This window comes from Lutjanus erythropterus, chromosome 11, assembly GCF_056507025.1.
Source record: "Lutjanus erythropterus isolate fLutEry1 chromosome 11, fLutEry1.hap2, whole genome shotgun sequence".
NCBI lineage: Eukaryota > Metazoa > Chordata > Actinopteri > Lutjaniformes > Lutjanidae > Lutjanus > Lutjanus erythropterus.
This window is the reverse complement of record NC_139327.1, coordinates 38027489-38050784: the sequence shown is the minus strand read 5'-3', so window position 1 is coordinate 38050784 and position 23296 is coordinate 38027489. Positions and strand designations below refer to the sequence as shown.

Genomic DNA, 23296 nt, shown 5'->3' with positions numbered 1-23296 from the left:
TTGTGTGGCGTAGGATTAAACTGACAACCTCATATTTACCTTTGAAAAATTGCACATACTGAGGGAAGCCAGCCGCTCGCAGCCAATCACAGGCCTCCTTGGCTTCAATCTCTGCAAACAGCGAGAAGGAAAACAGTATTTGATTCAATTATAATCATTTCATGCTCTGCCCGCTTTAAGAGGGCAAATATTTGCACTTAATCAGTCGTCTGTTTATGAAGTTTAATTACATTTGCATTTGGGTGAGAAAAAAAACATTGGAGGGAGAAAAACTGGGAGCACATACAGGCTATTAATTATCTGTGACTCTTGGAAGAGGCCATTTTAATTACTGCTAATTGGCTGAGTGTGTGGGGATGGGAGCTTCTGAGAGAAAAGAAAAAGAGATTTTTTTCATGTTTCCCTCCTCTTCTTCTATCCATCTGCCTTGTTTCACCCTCTGAGGTGGTTGTTGTCACATGCGGCTCTTTAACTGGTGATACCCATGAAACAGGATTGATTTCAAAGGTGCGTGTTGTGTTGAAAATGGTCGCGCACTTCTTATGAACACGAAATAAACATTACGAACTTTGGGGAAAATTTTGATTGAGATTTCATCATAAGGTTGGGAATCTAGATGCCAGTGTGGCCACAGTCACCCATTTCAACAAAAGCGGAGCTAAATTTGGCTCTTTTTCTCACTCTGGCTGTGATATTTGAAAGACTTTTTTGCCACAGTGGCATTTCTTTAAACCAGTACTGACTGACAGAAAGAACAAACAGACATGCAACAAAAAAGAAAGACATAAGCCTAAATTTCACTGATGGATGCTATTCAGAAAGGAATCACTATTATTCAAAGTAGATCATGAGAAATTGATCAGTCAGACACAAATGATATAAAGTCCTAATAATGGCCAAATCTCTACTAATGGAGTGGTCAGAAGGGTTCTATATAGAGTTCTTCTGCTGTTGGTCACCCTTTCTGAATTGCCATGTGATAAATTGTGAGTTAATATTTTGTTTTGTGTCCAAAACCTGATGTTTTACAGTGTACCACGCATGACACACACAGGCTGCAATGACAGTAGCAGCAAAAGTAAAAGAAGAAGAACAAAAACAACATGGATGTGCAGCACTAAGTAAAGTTACAGTTTAATATCAAAGTTACAGTCACAGCACTGACACCTTTCAAAATAAAGGTCTGATAACAGTTTAATGGTAAACAAAATGCTATGAACTGTCTCTGCTAGTTTTTTAATTTCTGTTGTTTCCATGTACAACACATGAAACCTTTCAGTGGGCCTCATCCGGTCCCCCTGCACCATTTTGCCCAGGTCCGGTCTGGATGGAAAGCCCATTTGTCCACTGGCCTGTTATCCTCAATACAAAAGTCAAAGACCAAATTGTTCCAAAAAATACAGCACCGTACTGCAGTCGTTAGAGCGGGGACTGTTGGTCCAGTCCATGACTCTGCACGTTAGTTACTCTGCTTCATGATTCAAAGTTTTTGAATCATGGAGTATTATACTTCATGCTACGTAGGTCGCCTACGTTCGTCCTTATTACTTTGAAAGTTGTTGCGAACTGTCTATCATGATAACTTTCATGAAAAAAAAGTCAAGAAAAAATGGACAATTTCTAGACTATTTCAACTGTTGTGATTCTGGCTGTCACCTGAAATATTATGCACAACATACAAATACCTTTTTAATTTTTCAACTAACTCATAAATACATGAACTGACCTGTGATTATAAGTGTGTTCACTTTAAAATAAAATCTTATCTCCTCCATAAAAGTACAATCTTTATTTTTGAGAATTGTAAGACCTTTGGTAATACCTGCTCGGGCCCATTACTAGTTGTTCCAGGTGTACAGAGTCAGGGAAACATTGCAAGATTAACAGACGAGTAGAGGAGCATTAATTTAAAGTGGCAGCCGTTTTATCAAACTCATTAAAAAGCACAAACATATTCTTGGGATAATAAAGCTCCTGCACACACACAAATAGAAAGAGGCACATGCTTGAATCAACACTTCCTCACTTCAGATCGTTATTAAAGATACCGGTGCATATACACAACTAATAAACCTCTACTGCACTCAGGTATTTTTGTGGGGACTCAGAGTATTAGAAAAGGCTGAGCAGAAAAAGAAAAACTCAATGAAATATTCTCACTTGAAGCATAAAAATGTTTTCTTGATCCGGGATGTTTACAATGACGAGGCACAGAAATCATTTTCTCAGTCGGGCTGCACAGCTCAGAAGAGGATTTGGCTTTTCTGAGAGGTCTCAAAATATTTGTCCAACACACCCCTCCCTGAAATGTTAAACCTGCTCCCTCTTCATGCATAAGAGGCCCGTCGCGGTTATAATACTGCCAAGGGCATTTCTTGTTTTCATATTCAGACAGCATGAAATATGGCCGACATTAGTCTTCACTAAAGAACAACAACAGCAGTTTGCCCATGACTGAGCGGTTCTTCAAACACTCCTTGTCTGGTGTTTTTTTTACTGCCTGAGATGAAGGAAAGGCACCTCATTCACATCTTATTTTTTGTGACTTTTCAAAACTTTGCTTAAAATTCACTTGACAGCAGGATGGAAACTTTGGCCTATGATGTGGTCTCGCTGCTTCCCCAGACGCCCCCGGGGGTCAGGAGAGCAGCACGACACAAAGCACATGGCCCCAGTATGTAAACACTAGTGGGAAATATAGAATATGGCAACGATTAAAATGACAAATGACGTAAAGGGACAGTTCACCCCCAAATCAAAAATAGATATTTTTCCTCTAACCTGTACTGCTATTTATCCATCTAGATGGTTAGTTGCAGAGTTTTTGAGATATCTGGAATATTATGCAACTAGATCAGATTCAGCTCGTGGTTCTTATATGAAACTGTTCACAATAAGGTCTGTTGCTTTGACAGAATTTCCACTAGTTATCTATGTGGTATTAGCACAATTATTATATTTGTTTTTTTGAAAATTACTTCATTAATGGTAAGTTGGTGCAGTACTGATGATAACCATGATATTGTCACTGTCGGGCTTAGAATAAACCTTGTTGGAGTCAGTCAGACTTAAAGGGTGACCAAATGAAAAAAAACAAAACAAAACCTGGAGATACAAGGTTTGTGCCACATTAGTAGTGCAGCAAAATGGCAAGTTTAACTGGTTAACATATGAAATAAACACTAACACAAGCTTCCAAGTGTGCAGTTGGGTCACAGACTAACCCTCATATTGCTTAACTTTCAGTTTCTCTTCACTGTTCCTCAATATTACAACATTAATCCAACATTGTCCCAGCCTGCTGTAGTAGCCAGTTGTGTAACACACTGAGTTTTACAGCTTAACCTACAAATTGTGACAGCCCTACTCTGTGGATTATCTTGAGTGACCAGGTTATGATTTTAGAAAGAGACATTACTTTTCAATTTTACTTTTATTTGCGCTTTGAGGACAACAAGAAGCATGACATCTAGTTCCATCATAGTCAAGAGAAGGCAGACATCTCTACAGCTTATAACTCCAAAACTCAGCAACTCACTCCAAAACAACCTTGATGGATAAATAGCACTCAATGTAAGAGAAAAAGCATTCATCTTTTGGATTTTGGGTGAACTATCTCTTTAAGTGAGAAACATGCAAAGAAATTGCATGAATGGTAAAACAGAAATTTCAAATGTCGCGCTGGTTAAACATCTCAGTGCAAAGCCCATTTTCTGTCGTCACAACAGAGATGTGACATTTGAGATAGAATTTAGGGATCAAGTGTGCTTGCCAAGCGGCACTCTCACACGTCTGCAAGAGGATCTGTAAATCCAAGGGATATGATCTACCAGAGTTAGAGCCCTGAACTTAGCAAGGCACCCACGCCACTTCTTCACTGCTGACATCACTCTAAGCATGGTTGCGATCCTTCACTAAAACTGTAAAATACAGCCTGGAATCTTGCAACCTCGAGGGTCACAAGTTAAAAGCTCTTTTAAACCACTTTAAATAGGTCTAATATTCTGCTTTAAGGCAACCGTGTGGCTCAGAGCTTAGAGAGGGAGCTTCTGTTGAAAATGTTTGAGGTTACACTCGTCAAGGCTGCAGGCAAAATCTCAGCGTGGAAAGTGAATGATTATTATTATTTGAATTATCTTGGAGTCCTTGAGTACAGCATTTAAACCTAAATCACTCTGAGGCGGTTGTGGATAGAAATGGATTGGAACTGCACTCTAGGTAGAACTGTGATATGAGTGTGCGGAAATCAAAGAACAGTCAGCCGAACCTGGATCAGAGGAGAATACTCCGACACAAAAGGTTGTTTTCTTTGATTTCTTACATGCTACAAGGTGTTTGGATGCCAAAGTTGCACTAGACCTCTTTGCAACAACAAATCTTCAAAAGGCAGCGAGACGTAAATGAAAAGTTCAAACATAAAAATGCAGAAATCCTGGAAGCCAAGACAGGTAAACTGCTCACAACGTCATATATCAAACAAGTGAGAGGAGTTGGAAAAGATCTGATGCCTTGAGTTTTTTTTTTTCTACATGGAGCGCTAATTCACTTCTGGGCAGGAGAGCGTTCGGATGTCCAACTTAAAGGTACCACATGGAAAGTCCCATTAGTATGAACAAACGAAATGTGATATAAGACTGAACATGATTGACCAGCATCATGTTGGTAGTTAAGGTAAGGTCAGGCTGATTGTTTTGCTCAATGCTGATTGACATTAGCAGACTCCTTTTCTAAGCTAACATTAGCTTGTCTTGCGGACTGTGGGGGAGCTGAAGAGAGGCAAGGGACTCTGGGGTGCACATAAACATCACATCCTTTGGATTTTCACAGAAAAAGTGCTATGCTCTGTTGCAAAATGCAAAATACAGCAATATCATACTAAGATTGTATTCTAACAAATATACACACAGAAACAACGCAGGAAGGGGCAGGGATACTACATCGACAAAAACTCTGATGTGTGCACCTCCAACATCTGAACAAGACAGCAGCCGTTTATCACTTAACACAAAATCAATCGCAGCTGATCACACCATCCCTCCTTCTGTTCTTACCTGTCAAAATAAAAGCCCCAGACTGTGTCACTGCACCATAAGCTACTTGATCGTGCAATGCTAATGCGAGTGGTTGCTCTCAAACAAGGTTTTTTTTTTTTTTTTGCAGGTTTATAGAAATGTCAAAATTATTGTACATTTGTTCTTTTTTGGAACTACTGCACAGCTGTTAAAATTATGGTACAAATATAATAATTAGCATACATCTGGCAACACTGGATTAAGTGAGCACTTTTTTTTTTTCTTATAGCGGCAACATCATGAATAATTGATGAGCACAAAACATTGTTCATCCAATCATAGCAAACAAATGTTCTTGATGTCAGAACCAAGGAACGGTAGGGTTAGCACAGAGGGTAACAGCATTTTTTTCAAAAGGATTTAATGTTAAAAAGGTTGATTGGACGAACAACATAACTTGACTTTTCCATCCAAAGGGGGGGGGGGGAGTACAGTAGAGTGACGTACTGGGATTGAGATCCTGCGGGAACCAACGCAAATCTCGTGGAGCGGGTGGTTTTAATTTTGCTGCAGGCAGGAGCGGACGGCCAAAAAAAAAAAAAATGCTATGGGTCCTTTAGCTAACAGGGTGACTTACTTGCTAGATTTAGGAACTTTTCAGACCCTTTTCAGAATAATCAGTCTAATTAGTCAGCTCCTCTGCCAAAAGAACGTGTACTTTTGCTGGGAGTCGGTGTGACGTGTCTCTGAATCAATAGATTAGCTCGTAAAATAGTTTATTTGATCCTCTCCTTTGTTGTTAACTTCAAATATACAAAGTCCCTGTAGTGAGGAGATGTGAACATGTTTATTTTGTTGTATTGTTTTTAATTGAAAAAACGTAATTAGTATGAATGTAATTATGCACTAGAATGTCATTTGTCTCACATCAACAGATACACATTTCTTTATCAATACCACAGAAAAATAACATGATTTTCCTGCAGGACCGGAGAAGACACCGAATCACTGGAAGTTTTTTATTGCGCAGGGGTGAATGGTCAGAAATCCACACAGGGCTCTAGTGTACAGTTCTTGCTCAACTGTGTGCTGGTTAATGCAGCCTCAGGGCCCTTTTTCCACCATATTAGCTCTGGTTCTGTTCAAGATTCTTGTAACTTTGGTGCTATCTGACAAACCCGCCGGTGTTCCAATTTTGAGTGGAACCATTGTTATCAAGGATGTCATCAGAGGACCTCACACAATGCACAAGGACTTAATATGCTGAATGTGGCACCCCTACACTGGTTCCCAAAGGAGAACCTGTTATTTCTTGGTTCCTGGGAACCAACTATTCAGGTTTGAAACGGCTTGAAATTAGAACTGGAACAGGACTGGTTCCACGTCAGTTAAAAAAGGACTATTAGCGACTTTGATGAATGACATCAGAGCATTGATAGAAAACACTGAAAATGAGCCAACAACACAGAAAGGCTGATACACACCAAAAATGATGTCAGTAAGACGTGGACAAACAAAGCTCCAATGACCAAATTATACTGTTCTCAGAGAAACAAGATGAAAGTAACATGACCCTAACATGTTTGACCTAATTACCACATGACTTATGAGTCCAGTGAGAAACAAAACACTCCACACCTGTCAGAAACAACAATAAACTTCATACTTTGCCCCTGTTTGGTCACCAGCGTCGACCGCCACATTCAGGGGCGTTTACGTAAGCGATTGTATCTGCCAGGCTCCCGTTCCAGCATGACCACAGCGGGCAATGGCTTCTTCCCTTTCCACATGGTTCTGTCTCTGAGGAAGTCGTGATTTGGCCCCTCTGGGCTCTGATAAGAGATTTGAGATGTGTGATTAGAGCAGCTCCGCCCTGCTCCGCGCCAGGAAGCCGGGCAGCGTGTGTCTGGATGCTGAGGACGGTGGGGTTACGTGCTTGGCGGACCGTTTGTGTTCGAGTGTTTATGCTCGTCTGGACAACAAAGCTTTGACCTGAAGTAACAGAACTTCTGCTCACCGGGAAGTAATGTAATTAAGGGTTTAAAATCTCGCTGTCAGGGCAATCACTGCAGATTACCTCAGGAGAAATATACAGCTAAATTTTTAACAGCAACTGTGATTTTTCTGCCTCCTTTTCACCATAATTTTTTCATGTGTTCATGACCTCGATGAGCTTCACAGACCAAAAGCTGTCAGTTTCATAATAAAATACTCACAAAGCAATAATTCTGGGAAATACACATTCGTCTTTATGTTGAGAGAAAGATGAAAAGATTGATACAGGAGTAACGTAACTTAACATTCTATTAGTCGTCCTATATGTTCATCCTTATCACTTGCAATGTCGTGCCAACTGTCACAAAAATACTACAATCTGTGGGTAACAAAAGACAGTGAAAGTGGTGGATGAGGTGAGGTTCACCACTTTGTTAAAAAAAAACACCAGTCCAACAGTTTAAGAAGTTAAGGGGATTCAGGGATTTCACCATCCACAGTCCATAATATCATTAAAACATTCAGAGAATACACCTCCAAGCAATTAGATATTCTAGCTTTAACTTCCTTACTGGCAAAACACTGTCTTCTTCTCCACTGGTAGTCCACTAAAGCTCCTTCAAGCGCTCAGTGGCTCAGAGATGTCATGTCCTTTCTAAAGCTAGAGAAGATTAAATATTCACTGAGAGGCAATTCGGAAAAGTTCTACAAGTTCTCAGTCTGTCTCTTGTCTCCTTTTTATTTCTTTTTTTTTCTCTCTTCCTATTTATTTTTATTCCTATTATTTTGTTTGTTTGCTTTGTTCTTGTGCGTTTGGCCCTTTAGTAAAATGGGAAATGTGGCTTGTTTTTCTTTGATGTGCTTTGATGATACTATTGTGGTTTGTGCTTTAACTGTGGTTCTCAGTGTGCAACTGAAATTGCTTTCTCTCATGTGCTGTATTTCTTAATAAAAAAAGATTCAGAGAAATCTCTGGATGTGAGGGGCCTGCGACCTTTCACCCCTCAGGCAGAGCTGCATTAAAAACCGTCATGATTGTATAAAAGATGTTACTACATCGGCTCCAGATCACTTTGGAAAACTTTTGTCTGTCAACACAGGTTGTTGCTGCATCTACAGATGCAACAACATACAGAAACGCTGCAGATTCCTCTGGAACTCTGAGACACAATAGTAGATGTTGTGTGCTCTGGGCTAAAGAGGACCATCCAGATTGTTACCAACACTAACTTTAAAAGCCAGCATTTGAGATGTTAAGAGGTGTGTTAGTGCCCATGGCATGGCCAACTATCTCATCTGTAAAAGCCACATTAATGCTGAAAGGCACAAACAGGATTTGGGGCAACATATGCTGCCATCTAGATGTCTTTTTCAGAGACGTCACTGCTTACTTTCACATTCTGCACATGTCACAACAGCATGACGTTGTAGTGAAAGACTGACCTGCCTGCAGTCCAGACCTGTCTCCCACTGAAAATATGTGATGCACTATGAAGCACAAAATACGACAAGACACTCAAAACTTCAACAACCGGTGTCCTCAGTTTCCAAACACTGACTGTGTGTTGTTGAACTGAACAGGTGATGCTGACGATGTTGCAAACTCTGCATGAGCATCCCAACTTATATTGAATTGGGGTTGTACACAAATCTGTCGGTTACATCTCATGACTACTTCACAAACTGCCATGATAAATCAAAGTGTAAAAACACCAATTTTCCATTTTACAGGGGTTATGTGCAGGACTATTTCTCAGATGGTTTCAGCTGATCCCTTTACCGCCTCTCACCTTCACACGCTAATGCTTGACATGCAGACAAGAGAGTGGTATCGATTCTCTCATCTGAGTCTTTGTAAGAAGCGGAATGAGCGTATTTCCCAAAAAATGTAACTATTCCTTCAAGTGGAAGTGAACGAGAGGCAAGTCAACTTGTTGCACGCTATATGATGCAGTCTAATCCTGCATTACATAACGTGCCTGCAATCAGAGTTGTCTTGGAGGTCCCCGTGGATAGCTGGATGACTTTTACTCCTTTAATGGAAGGAGAAATTCCCTCTAAACTTTAAGATGTGGATTAAAGCTCTTATGCATCATTTGGCATTGGAATCTATTGTTTTTTGCAGTTTACCCCCCTTTCTCTTCTTGTTTTTGTTTGTGTCTCATCTATGATTTCTGTCACATTGAACACATGTATGTATGATTATTAAATGGCACACTAATACTTTTACAGGGATGGGGCTCTGTTGGAGGAGAAACATGGGGGAGTATATTGTGTCTGTCTCACTATGTCTGTGATTTATTGCATTTTGTATGGTTTTAAATATCAATAAAAGGTCTGTCTGCAGTCTGACCATCTGCATCGCATCAGATCTGCAAAAGACCAAAGCCAAACAAGCTTAGTTCTCCTCTCATGTAACACGCTCACATATTTCGGAGCAGCTCTTTTCCTTCAAAGTCCAACATTTAACTGATGTTTGAGGACTCTGACACCACTTTTACGCCTCAGTAAACACCTGCGTAGCTGGTGGGGGGATAAAGTTCAAGTCGTTGCTCTGCTTGCAGTTCGGGGAGACGCTTCAGAGCGTCTCTCAGGACTTCAGCAGCGTGGTTGAAGATCAGAAGTATGTTAGCTGTCAAAACGGGCGAACGATGTTTCTACTCTTTCTATTCGCCGCTTCTCTGATGGTATTCCCCTGTCAGTCCAGTCGGCTCAGAGAAGAGAAGTTTAAGATGTCTGCGGTCACAGAGGGCCGGAGGGGCAAATACTTAAAACTCTATTCTGTGACTCACTGTGTGTGTGTGTGTGTGTGTGTGTGTGTGTGTGTGTGTGTGTGTGTTTGTTCACAACACGTCAATATGTTGTTCCAGGACACACACTGTTCTGAGGAACCAGGGCTTAAGCCTCCAACATAAAAAAAAGCTGCACACAAACTTTTAGAAATAAGTTAATAAAAATGCTGCTGTCTGTGTCCTGCAGATGTGTTATGAGCTCATAAAAAGACAAAGATCAATCTTGATGATGGATCCATGAGCGATATCCTGTAATAATCCTGCTGGAATGACAGAATTTATTTTGATTATACAGAGGAAATGTAGTTTGGAGTTTTGGTTAAAGTAAATAAAAAAAAAAAAAATCAGCCTTTATGTAAATGATCTCACAGTATAACCAGCTCAAACTAAAGTACAGGCAGTCAATTACTGTTGTGTAGGAAGGTTTAAATAATTGATGAAGGAAACGGTGAGCTGGAGACTGCAGACACCAGCTTGGTCTCACCAAGTGGTGCAACTCATCAGTGTCTTCAGGCATTTCATGTGTTCTCTCAAAGCTTTTTTTTCTTTTTGTGTGTCATTCAACAACATTTATTCCGTACTGACTGATGCAGAGACAGGTGATGTCATTTAAAGAGCAAGAAAGTCCACATGTAGAAGAGTGTGGGTGGATGGATGAATCAAAAGCAAACACAGGACTTTAACCCAGGAGACCAACAGTCAGTGCTGACGTAATTTTAAAGGACCAGTGTGTAGGATTTAGTAGCAAGTTACAAATTGTTGATAATTGGCCAACTTATGGAGTTTATTAGTGAACCACAACCCTGACAGCCCGGAGCTGAGACCAGGAGGCAGAGTTGCAGTCCTGCATGCTCCTCTGCACTTCCATCAGAGCAGTTCCCAACCCGACAGAGCCCACAGAGACTGCGTCTGCCCCCACGACCACTTTAAATAATTAAATCAAAAGCAAAGAAAAGAGGAGTTACACATGAGGAGCTAATAAAAATCAACACTTCATTAGATCTCTATCATCTAAAGCTATAGTAGTAAATTATTTTAATGTCAGATCGTTATTTTGCACACATTAATATTATATGACATTTTTCCACATTCTGACAATAGAGCCTAAAACCTTTTATGTCAACCATTGATTGTTTCTTGTTTATATTTTATATATTGCTATTTTTTTATTTCCTCTTCTTTGTGTTGTTAATATTTTTTTATATTTCCTCTCATTTATGTTTCTACTACTAGCTTATTATCGTATTGCATTGTATCGTATCGTATCATATCGTATATTTTATCTTACACACTGGTCCTTCAACTCATGTATGTTATACAAGTTAACTTACATAATTTAATTAACTTACATCACATCATCTTTTCGTAAACCTCACCAAACCGCGCCCGTTGCACAATGTTAACCACGACTGACACTCAGCTCTGCTTCACCCTTGTGGCCTGTCGCAGCGCTGTAGCTAAAAGAATCCCCTCCGGCTCAGAAAGCATTTTCAATATAAAAGCATCATCTGTGAAACTTTTGACAAGACACCTCCGACTGCAAATAAGGTCAATTATTACCATCTGTATTATTAATTTATAAATATTATTTAATTTGTAAAACTTGCAGGATGAGCAACTTTCACTGGAATGAATTTGACCTTTGAGTCAAGTTCTTCCGAGGCATGAATATTTGATGAGAAGTGGATACGGGACAAGCCCGGAGAATCTGTTGGACAAATTCAGATGTGACCTATTATTGAACTCAGTCAGCGCGCACATCGAGGACCACAACCCCTGATTAATTATCCAAGAGGAAAAGTAATCACATTATGAATTACAACAAGTGTAAAGAAGCAAAGATAAAACGTCTCACACTTGTCAAAAGGGAACAAAAACTTATTAACCTCCTGGCTGCATGTTTCTCAACCATTATAATAGGCTGCATTAATTTCAGGCATTTAGCTGACCCATCCAATCCACGGCAACCTGCAGTGATTACAGCAGCAGCATATAGATTAAATTTATAAAGTGAAAAACTGTACAGACGAGCAGTGGAAGCAGGAAAAACAAAGCCATTATTATAAATAATTTATAAAGGTTTGAACTGATCTTTTTACAGGCAGGTAGATTTTTAAATACAACCTCAATTCCTCATCGTATAAAAGGTAAATTAAAACAGGATGCAATGATTTGCAAAAACTTTTCGACCTATATTCAATCAAATACAGTCAGCAGTGGACAAGGTTCTCATTATAGATGAAGTACAGATACTCCTGGTCAAATATTACTCAAGTACAAGTGAAAGTTGCTAAGTCAAAATTTTACTTCAGTTAAAGTACTTGAGTATTTGCTTTTAAAAATACTTATCCAAAAGTACAAATGACAAAGTACATTTTGCTTGTAGATAAAAATCATGTCATTTTCTGATGTAAATGTACTAAAATCACCACATAAAATTAGACTGAAGTCGACTGTAAGGAGTTCTCCAAGTCTGTTAAATAACTGAGATTTCTTTCTGTCTTCAGGGACAGTATATACATTAATTATATGGTATTTTCACCCTGATAAAAGCAATCCAACATTAAAAGCCTACCTGGAATTATTTCTCCTTTTCTAATTATGGTAACATCTTGAGATTTAATTTAGTCTTTCTCCTGATTATTGAGTTACTGAGTTTTGTTTGAATGAAAGAGAAGGAGAGAGGAGAAGAGAGGGAGAACTCGCTTGTTCTTGTTACAGAACGCACCTGGATGATGTATTTCTGCTTTTACATCAATCCCAGTTGAGAGCGGGTGCTGTGACTGGTTTCCTTCTGAGAGGAACACGGCGTGTGGCCAATTGCATTTTAGAAAAGAAAAAAGAGCAACAGCTGATTTCAAAGCTGTGCTTCACCTAAAAGTAACAACAACCTTCCTAGAAGTGTCAGAAGTACAATATTTCTGAAAGTTGAGTGAAAGTTTCCAAAAAACAAATACTAAAGTAAAGTATAGTACTCAAGTAAATGTACTTCATTACTGTCCTCCACTGAACACAGTGCATAGACAAGATAAATAATGCTTAAACACAATATCCCAACTTTTGTAGAATTAAGTTTATACATCTTGTAAGAAGTTGAACAAATAATAAAGCAGGTTGTAGATGTGATTCCTGTCCACATGAGAGATTTGTGATGATGGACCAAACGATGAGCAGTGGGGTTGAAGAGGTTAAAGTCCTTGATGCTGATTGGCAATTACTGCACTATTAGAGGTAATTTACTCCCACACATTGTCGTGACTTATACCTGTTTAGGGGAACAAATCTCAGGAAAAGCAACAACTTCTCTCTTTATTTTTCTTAACATAATAAAGCACTTCAGCTGTAACCAATTGGAACTTTTCCATCATTTTCAGTTATTTTTCCTCAAAATGTGTAAAAAAAAAAAAAAAAGGTATCTACTGTTGTGTGTTGAAGGGAGAGCTGACTGAACGTACATGTATGTTTTGACTTAAACCCAGTTGGGATTTAAAGACCTTTTCGGGGGCACATTTTGAACCGGCGGCATTGAAGTTCTGTTTTCTGAAGATCTGAAGACTTTTGGGCCGCGTTCTCTCTGTAAACAATAAAATGCCAGCAGCTAATGCTGCCATTTCATCTTTAAATACAAACAGAAGTGAGCAGGACTCTGTTTAAAGCCTGCAGTCACCCGGGGAAAAGCCATGCAAACAGAAATACAATTAATGACACAACAACAATAACAAAAAAAAAAAAAAAGTCCTTCAGAGTTTAGCTTCAGGCCAGAATGCGGCTGCGAAGAAGCAGGTGACCTGAACTGACCCCGACAGACCAGGACGAACCAGGAGCGGCCACTCCACAGTTAAAATGGAAAGAGTATGACGGTGATCCCGATGTCTGCCTATTGTCACCGTGAAGTGAAAGGGGAACGAAATAAGTCACTTAACACAGGCGATGACCTCAGAGAGCCACAGCTGCTGTGAAACGTCAGCGTCCGCGTCAGATTACATTCCTCATCCGACGCTGAGAGATGAAGTGATAACAGAACGGACTGGAGGCACCGCTTTCACCTGACTGCCATGTCAGTCGCAAACTTTAACTTTGTGGAAAGACTGTCATGATCAAATTCTAATAAAACAAGTCAGAAAAATCAAAGTTTGGTTGAACTGGTCATAAATAAGCGGTCGACATATTCGGTCAGTGATGAAACTGTATTAAGTTCCTCCTGGCCTTTTGTGAGGAGGTGTTATAAGTTCAGACAAGTTCTTCTTCAGTGTCCATGACCTGCTCATAGGTCTCTCTGTCATCCTTATGCTCGTCATTCTTGACATTTGAGAACATTCTCCCTCACGACTGCTGACAGACGGTGTCAAATAGTGTTAGTGTGCTTTCAGAGGCTCAGTCAGGTCTGATGACAGATCTGAAGTGTATCACTTAATCAGAAGCTCGACCAAATCAGAGGGATGCTGAGTGTGTTTTCAACCCAGTATCACAGCAGTTTGTGAGATAGTCGTGGAGTTGAATCTGTAGATTTGTGAAATGGACACAAATTACCCATTTTCTCATGAAAATCAGCATAATCTTCAAACAAATAAGGAGAGAGAAATTCACAAGGAAGGAGGCTGAGGTATAATAATAATAATAATATTGATTGTTTTAAGCCAAATCACAACCTTTTCCTAAACTTATCCAAGCAGTTTTGGTGCCTAAACCCAACCAAACTGCAACCGTCACCTGAGATGTTTCCCAGAAGCTTTATTTTGAAAGCATAACTGGATGTTGCATAGTTATCATTGCTATGCATGAGAACAACTGGAAAAAAATTAAAAATTCACATCCATCTAAACAAATCTCAAGTCAAGTTTTATTTATATCACCCAAATCTCAATTTGTCTATCTGTTAAACTTCTTAAACATTTCACAAACTGCTGTAAGACTGTCTTTTTTTATTTACAACAGTCTGATTCTGGATCTCGCTTGCATCTCTAGCAAGGCAAGACAGTTTTATTTTATTTATGTATCACATTTCACAACTTATAAGGGATAATGTACAGTCAGCAGGTCATTATTGTGAAATAAACCCAGAGAGGATGATGCAGGACCCCGACATGAGTCTATTATCAGAACTGTATCCATAGCAACAGTCTGTTCTACATAACAACGGTCTGCTATACAGAAATAACCTTAGAATGCTGTAACTGACCAATCAGAATCGATCAATAGCTTTACCTGCACCTGCAACACTAAACAACGTGCAGAACAATTTAAAACTTTACCCTTTTATCTTTAGCTGTGTCACATTTTTCATCTGGACATTTTTGTTTTAGTTGATTCATTTGCTTTAAGTTTTAAACAGTTTTTATTTATTATTAAGGTTTTTATTTTTTCTCATGGTTTTATCGTGGCTTTTGATTTTTATTGCCCCTTGTATGTACGTTTTTTTTCTTTGTGTCTAGGAGCTTTTATTTTAATTTTTACAGCACTACATCGTAAATGAGGTCTCTGCCTCAACATACGTCTGAGTAAAAATAAAGTTTGGATGAAAGAATAAAGAAAAAAAAAATCCCCATTGAGCCAACTGATGCTAGCCAGTTACATATAATAACATATTAATGGTCTGCTTTGAAATCAGCCATACATCAAAAAAATTATATAACATTTTTATCCTTACAAATAGGTTTCCCAAATATAAACTGGTTCCTTTTACACATATGGGGTACATGCTCACTTTGCATGTGTGGTAATCAGTCTGTGGTTATGTTTATAAAATTTGGGGTTAGGTTCAGCCAGTTTAGGGTATTAAACATGAAACCACTTTTAATCTTTATTCCCCTCTTGAAAAGGCTGGTTTCTGACTTTTGTGGTTATTAATTGTTTTTGTCTTTATTCATGTTCTACTTTGGTCCTTTTATTCAAATGAAACCCTTTGGGCTGCATCTTTGCAATATTACTTTTCAGAATTATTTTGTTATTGGTTGTCTAATATGCTGTAATATGATTTCAGTCTCCTTATGAAATTTCATGAGACCAGGCTGCACACACACACACACACACACACACACACACACACACACACACACACACACACACACACACACAAGCGCGCTGAGTATGACTTGGCTCATCTTCAGCTGGCAGGTATAGCTGCATTAGCTCATACGTAGGTACAGTATAATCATTCCTGCATGCTGTTGCCCTCCGTTGCTAACAACACTGTCTGTCCTGAGCCCTCGTGCCAGCGGAAAGATGGCTTTACTAAGGTCGGATAAACACTCTCGGGTTACCGTGAAGCAAACTGGAGGAACTACAGGGGTATTTCGTAGAACCAGATATGACAACACAGCCCAGCAGCGTGCCGCCGGGCAGAAAACCAGCTGTCACCGAGCCAAACTAAACCACATGGAGAGGAGTCTTTTTTTTCCCAACTTTTATTTCTTTATTTCCTTTAATCTTGGAGCACTTCACCTGTCGTGTTCTCCATCCAAAATTTACTTCTCAGTTCACCTGCCAGTGGCTACTACGAATTTAACCTGCCAGAAAGTTGCCATATTAAATGATATCGAGTTTCTCTCCCTGTAATCAGTTCTGCTTTGTGCGCTGAATCATTCTGGCCACCCACAGTTCTGTGAAACAAGATGTCTTACAAAGCAAATACAGTATGTGTCCTGTAGTGAGGAAGTGAGAGAAATATCTGAACTCCTCAGGAGAGGATTACATAGTGTGGGCTGCAGGCTCAATGAGTCATTTTGTTTGAATTTAGGTGTTGTCAGTACGAAATGACCAAAACTGCTCTGCTGGCAATTCCACTGGCCTTTCACCATCATTTTATTCAGGCGTTTATTCAGTAAAGCAGATGACTGAAAAGTTATATAATTGCCGTGACATCAAAACGTTCCTAATCTGGGGTGGTCAATTTGTTTGACTCTCAGTGGTGTATTACATCCAGCTATGGCAGCTATGGTGGAAGAAATCTGAGAATGTCAAGTTTCCAGTAGCTTATCCAACTAAACTGACTTCCGAATTCATGCGAGCAATAAAAAAGGCCGTGCAGAATCAGGTTCCTCTCTACATAACGTCCTTCCATTAGGAGTTAACATTATCTGAATTGTTTTGTTCCTATCTATCAAACAAATTATAGTATTGTAGTTAACAGTAGTTTTAATGCCGAACCAAACTGCAACCATTGAACAACGTTAACTCCGCGAAAAGTCACCATGACCACGAAGGTTACCTAACTATTGTTAAAAAAAAAAAAAAAAAAAAAAAAAAAAAAAGGTGCTCCACTGCTACAATTTACGGATTTAGTCTGTTACAACCCTGCTGGAAAAACCAGCATCATTCCCAGGCTGGTCTCTGCTGTTTGTTTCAGTGATTTAGTATAATCAGATTAATTTTCCTTTGACCATCTTAATGGGACTAAAGTTACCTTAGCTAAACATAAGCCTGCTACCAGAATGTTTGCACATTTCTTTTGGTTAATTGCAGACAATGGAGAATAAATTTACCACATAGGCAACAACTTAATTTTCTTCTGGCCATCATACAGAACTTAAGTTGTGTTAGCTAACATTAGCTAAACATGTGTAGCCTGCTACCTGAATGTTTTGTACTTTTCTCTTGGTTAATTGGAAACACAGGTCAGGAAATTTACTAAATAACCAAGAGTTTAATTGTCTTTTGACCAACTTATGGAAATAAAGTTATGTTGACTAACTTTAGCTACATTAGCTAAACTCAAGAAGCCTGCTGCCTGAATGTTTTACACCTTTCTCGTGGCTAATTGCACACATTGAGCAGTACATTCCTATCAAATAGGCAAGAGTTTTATTTTCTTCTGACTACCTTGCAGAACTAAAGTTTTGTTAGCAAACATAAGGTACAGTAGCTAAACACAAGAAGTCTTGGTCAGAATCAAGGAGCAAAGGTTTCTTTCTATAAAACAACAGGAGCAGGAAATGGACGAGAATTCACTGCAGTTAAGAACAGAGACAAACTCTTTGTCTTGACTGGGGAAACTTCCAGTCTCTTGTTCTTGCTGTGCAATGCAACAAGGTCAAGTGCCAGTTCTGTGGAGGAATTTGAAAGGCCTTCTGGGAAGTGAAGGAAATCACAAAATGCAGATTGCAAGGCGAGCTATAACACAGCATCCCAAAAGAACTCAACCAGGAAACCCAGGATGTCATTTAACAACATCTAACATACAAAATAATATTGGTATTGTGTTGCACAAAAAGATCAAGGATGTTTAATTTCTGCTACATGGATTTGGAAATGTGAAATATTTTTCTTAGAAAAGTCTTTGAGGGTTTTGGAAGTGTTGTTAAATGACCTTGTGGCTTTTTCTCCAGGTCAAAGAAACAGCTACTCACCTCTGTGTTCATACACGAGAGGCAGAAACTGGGTTTGTGTCAGTGCAGAAAGCAGCATGATGTGTAAAATGTAGTGAACTATCAATACTACTCGTTATTGTTATGATTTTAATCTTTCATATTAAAAACGTCCCTGTTTATGTAACTTTACTGCAGCATCTTCAGCAGAGTTGGTCCAGACTGTGAACAGCTAGTGTCGGCTAGCTCACTGCTACAAGTCTGGCTAAAAAAGTTGTGTTGTGTTTCAGAGCTGCAGAGCTGGAAGACAAAACAAATTTGATCAGATAATCGGTTGCGTTTTCTCTTGAGATTTTTTTCTGCCACAGTGAAAAAAAATCACAAGGACTTGTTGCTGCTAACAAGCTTGAGTTCAGTCAAGTGAATGCCTCAACTACAGCAATAAATGTGACGTTATAAAACTGAAACGCTGGTTACTTTTAGGTGGCTGGAGGAACATTGTAAATGCAGTTTTTTTTGGGATCAGAGCTGCCACAGAGTCAGAAACACAGGAAAATAGATAAAGACATGTAATTCATTTTCCACTAGCTCAACTGGACGACTGCATGAAGCCAAAGTTCCAGAGTTTATGTGACCTGGAGAACCGTTAATGTCAAGTCCTGGTCTGTACACGCAGCTTATAACAACCTGTTTATTAGGCAGCGACCTCTAATGGCCATAGTAATCATTACAGGAGCAACAGTTCCAGTTACGGCACGTGAGTTACATCACTCCTGACATGTGACATAACATAACATTCTTACAGCACAAACCACAAACTTTTCCTGAACCTGACCAAGTAAGTTTAGCTCGCCAAGCTCCAACCAAACCGCTGCCATTTCACAACAATAACATCAAGTGATTCCATGTGACTTACGTAACATACTTAAGGTCTGTTATGTGGCCTGTTTGGGGTACTCTCCACCAGTCATATATGTAGTTTTTGCCATCATTGGCAATCGATCTGTTCCGCCATTTAGGTACGAGGACCGTCCAAAAACTCAAGGATATTGACGATAAAAACAAAACAAACAAGCAAAAAAAAAGTGTTGACATGACAATGACAGATCACTGAATCAACTAATTGTTTAATTGCTAAAATAAAACTTAAAATTTTTACCTTAACCTAAATATATTTTACTGAAACCTGTTGAAAAAAATGTGATTTGGACGGCATGTATCCCTCAGAATAGACAAACATTGATGAGTTGAACTCCATAGTTCACTCAGCTCATTATGAGCTGTTCAGTCAGTTGATAATAAATATGAAAAATGAAGCCAAAACATTCTTATTGCAGCGCAATTAAACCATGATGACAGCCTTGCTCGTCATGACCGCCTTCGCACATTCACTGACTGACAAAAACACAACATGGTGAGGAGGTTATAAATGACTTCTATACATGTTATATAACAGGAGAGCAAATGTGAGGTCCACAGATGTTAATGCTGAAAGCAAAATGACAAAAATAAAACACAGCTATCAGGGCACAGATTTCAGAATAAAGGCATCCATTTTTGAATAATTTACATATGATTTTCATACAGGAGTGCATTACCGCTCAGACAGGTACACATTTTAAAGTTTTCGGACCCAAACTCACACTGCAAAGTTAATATTTACTAAAGTTTCTTCAGCAGGTGATCTGTTCCCTCCAACAGATAACATTTTAAAAGTAACCCACACACATTCAGAGTGATTCCTACGCTCATCCTGCCTGAGAAAAAAGCTTTTATTCCACCAGGGTTCAAAAACTGTGCTCGTGATGTTTTCAGGCCCACGGCCTTCAAGCAACAAAGGACCCTCTCAGCGGATACACGAGTGCTTCAGATTCCTTTTCTGCCTTTTACGCTTTGATTAAAACCGCTGCTACATATTTACACCAAAATCTGTTGAAAACTAGCATCACTGTGGCATCTTATGCACCTTATAATGTGAAGTCTTTGTGCAGTTAATTCAGCAACTACCAGAAGAGACTTTTATAAAGCAGCCCAGGAGCCATATTCCATCTAATCAAGGCTCAATCAGGTCTTAATTAAATACCACTCGTTAAGCTAATTAACCAATCATCTCCTTAATGAATGTCATCAAGCACCAATTGTCAATTGTCATCAGAAAGAAAACAGGCTAAGATTCTCATTATCTCCCCGTCTGTCATATAACACAACATATGAGCCGTGATACTCACTTGTGATCAACATGCTGCTGAGCTCTGAAGTCTTGGATGAAGGAAACTTTAACAAACTTCCATGTTAACGGATGCAGAATCAGACACAAAGACAGAGATTTAAAGAATTAAATCCAAATGGGAAAAGTCATATATCCAGTGTTGAAATGGAGGAGTAAAGTCCAGTTGTACTGGTCATGTTGGGCATCATGTTAATGAAGTCATTGTTGAAGATTTCCCCTTTCCCCTACCACTCCCCTTCCTCTGGCCCGGACCGGACCATCTGAACGCCACAGGGAGGGGGGGGGGGGGGGGGCATCCTAAAAATAACCCACTTGAGACACATGAGCGCCTGCCTGAGGAGTGACTTTGAGTCTGGATGAGACGTGGGAGAAGTCATGGACAGGACAGGCAAATTTGGGAGATAAAATCTGTAAAAAGTGGAACGTTGTTGAATCTCTCTGGGAGGAAATGACGGATTCCAGAGTGAGCCGGTTTGCCACTTGGTGCAGGAGTGACTGCAGATTTCCGTAGGGCAGGAGCTGGCTTTGAGGCTGGCATTTTTTATTTTTTACATTTTCTTCTTTAAAAATCATAATTTAAAGGGATTGTACAGATTATTTGAAGTGAGGCAGCAGGAGCACAAACACTGGAGATAAGCAATGAACTGCTGGGAACAGGGTCAGCATTGAACTTAGTTGCATTGTTAACCCAAATTCAGCCAATGCCTGTGAATTCTGCACCACCTTGCAATTTTGTCTTAACGCCACAAAATCCACCAGTGATTGAAGTTTCCAGCAAATTCTAGCAATCATAGCAGTCCCTCCCACGTTAAAATCATCATGTTTACTATTTTCTTGTATTTCTTTCTTTTTATTTTGTCATGGGTGCTTATCAACACTCTGTGCACTTATACTTTTTAGATTGTTGTGCTGGTTTCAAGCTTGTGCTCCAGAAAGATTTTGCTTCTTTGTGGATGTGGATTCTGTGTATATTTTGTCTCATACATAATTTGGTTTCATTCACCCTTTGCCTTTGATTTTTAGGTTGCATCAATCCCCCCCAAAAGTCTGCGAAATTGCAGAAGGACTCGCTAGTGAGTCTGAACTAACTGTTTAAAACACTAAACTCACACAATCAAACTAAAAGACTAAGACACTGGTAGACCAACAACCCAACAACTGTGAGATAAAATTACTGATTTTCCTCAAAAAAGTGTGGTTGCTTCTTTGAAGTAGGGTTGGGTATCGTTTTTTATTTTTTACTTTTGTTGCTAAAACAACTTTTCAAACAGCACCGCGCCTAAATGGTGCCTATAAACTGATACTTTTTTCAAAAAGAGGCACAAAATGAGGACAGACAACATTAAAAAACATCTTTTTTTTTTATTGCTCTGGCAAATTTGAACTTGAAGTTGAACAATATGTTAGTAATATTTTGTTGTACGTCTTGCCTGGAATTCTTTTGAGAGAAATAAAGACACATTTTAAATGTTGAAAATAGCAACTTGCTAACGGTAAGGTGCCTGCTGCCACAGCCATGTAGAGCAGTGGGTCTCAACGTTTTTTGGGCCACTGCCTGCCTATCCATTAGTTCCAGGTCTCATACCGGCTCACATCAAATACATTATAGGATTATGTTGATTATTATTCTGTGTTATGATTAAAAGTAACCAAACAACAGATTTTATGTGACTGGACAGTTGGAATATCATTATCATTAGTTTCACGGGAACAAAAAGGTCATGTGATTAGAAATTACATTTCTGAGTGCTCCTAAGAACACCTCAATGCCCTCCTTTCAAACATATTGCTTCCAGCGCTCTGATCTCTGAACGCCCCACTGGTGGTGGCACCATCTCAGTTCTTTTGGGTGGACTTTTTATTAATAGTTAAATACAGTTTGCTGCTGACCCTGTTCATTGCTTAGCCTTTGCGCTGGTACTCCTCTCTGCTAATCCAAACCACCTCTTTAAAATAAGTCATTCAGGGAGCCACGGGTTCCACGTTTGCCTTGAATAAGGTCTGTGGTGAAACTCAAATACCAGTCAACACTCGAGTGCTGCATCACAGCCCTCAGATGATGAAGAGAGTCAGGAAATTAATAAGATTTTCTCCTTTTTTTCCCCCAGACTGAATAGTTTTCACCAGCCCTGATCTCTGACCTTCTCATAGCTGTTTGGTGGCAGGTGGGGCCTTTGAAAAAGAGTCACTTCAGATGAAATGAAATAAAACCCCGCCTGGGCGAATGACTCAACACGAGGAGGATAAAGTCCTTGCCGTGCCCTAATAGTCTGTAGTTCTTCAAGGTTTCATCTTGGCTCAGTCCAAGGTATACCATTAGCGTTAATGGCCTTCCATTTAAAGCGTAGGTGTTTGATTATGGGATTTTAAATGTGAATAACTCCCTCAGAGGAGAGGAGAGGAGACCGGTCGGTGCGATGCGCTACATTAATTCACAAGTGGAGGAGGAGAAAGTGGGAGTATGTAAACAACTAATGGACTTTTTCACAGTCTGTCGAGAGTCGCAGGGCAAGAGGAAGAAGAGCAGAGAGAGAGAAAAGAGGTCGAAACTTGTTCTTTTATTCTTTGCCAACACTTCGGTGAATATTTCAGAGGTCTGACGAGTTCATTTATGGGTAAAATAAAAAGCTTTGAAAATGTGGAAATATACAATATACAGCACAATGTCCACAGTCCACAGCCATTAACGCAAGGATGTTGAGGTTTGATCGAGTCAACGGTGAAATTTTTCTTTTTCTGACTGATTAATTCTAACATGCGTTGGTGTATGAGTGTGAGTGAACAGCCTCACGTCACCCCAGCAGCTGCAGCAGCTGTTCTGAACAGATCGAGCGGCAGGTTCGCCCCTCAATCACTTCTATCGCCTGCTTTATATTTGACTGTGATATTTTACAACGTCTTTGATTTATAGAAGCATTTGGGACATTTGGGATGCAGACCTCCGCCGCAGATCCCACTCTGAAA

The 23296-nt window shown here is 39.5% G+C and overlaps 1 protein-coding gene across 1 annotated transcript in view; it reads right to left on the bottom strand.

Moving 5' to 3' along the window:
* Positions 1–23296, bottom strand: part of LOC146319455 (rho GTPase-activating protein 7) — a 157057-nt gene that overhangs the window by 34112 nt on the left and 99649 nt on the right. The window contains exon 2 of the mRNA XM_084730051.1: positions 40–111. Coding sequence (XP_084586177.1) covers positions 40–111 — 72 coding nt within the window. The remainder of the gene's footprint in view (positions 1–39; positions 112–23296) is intronic.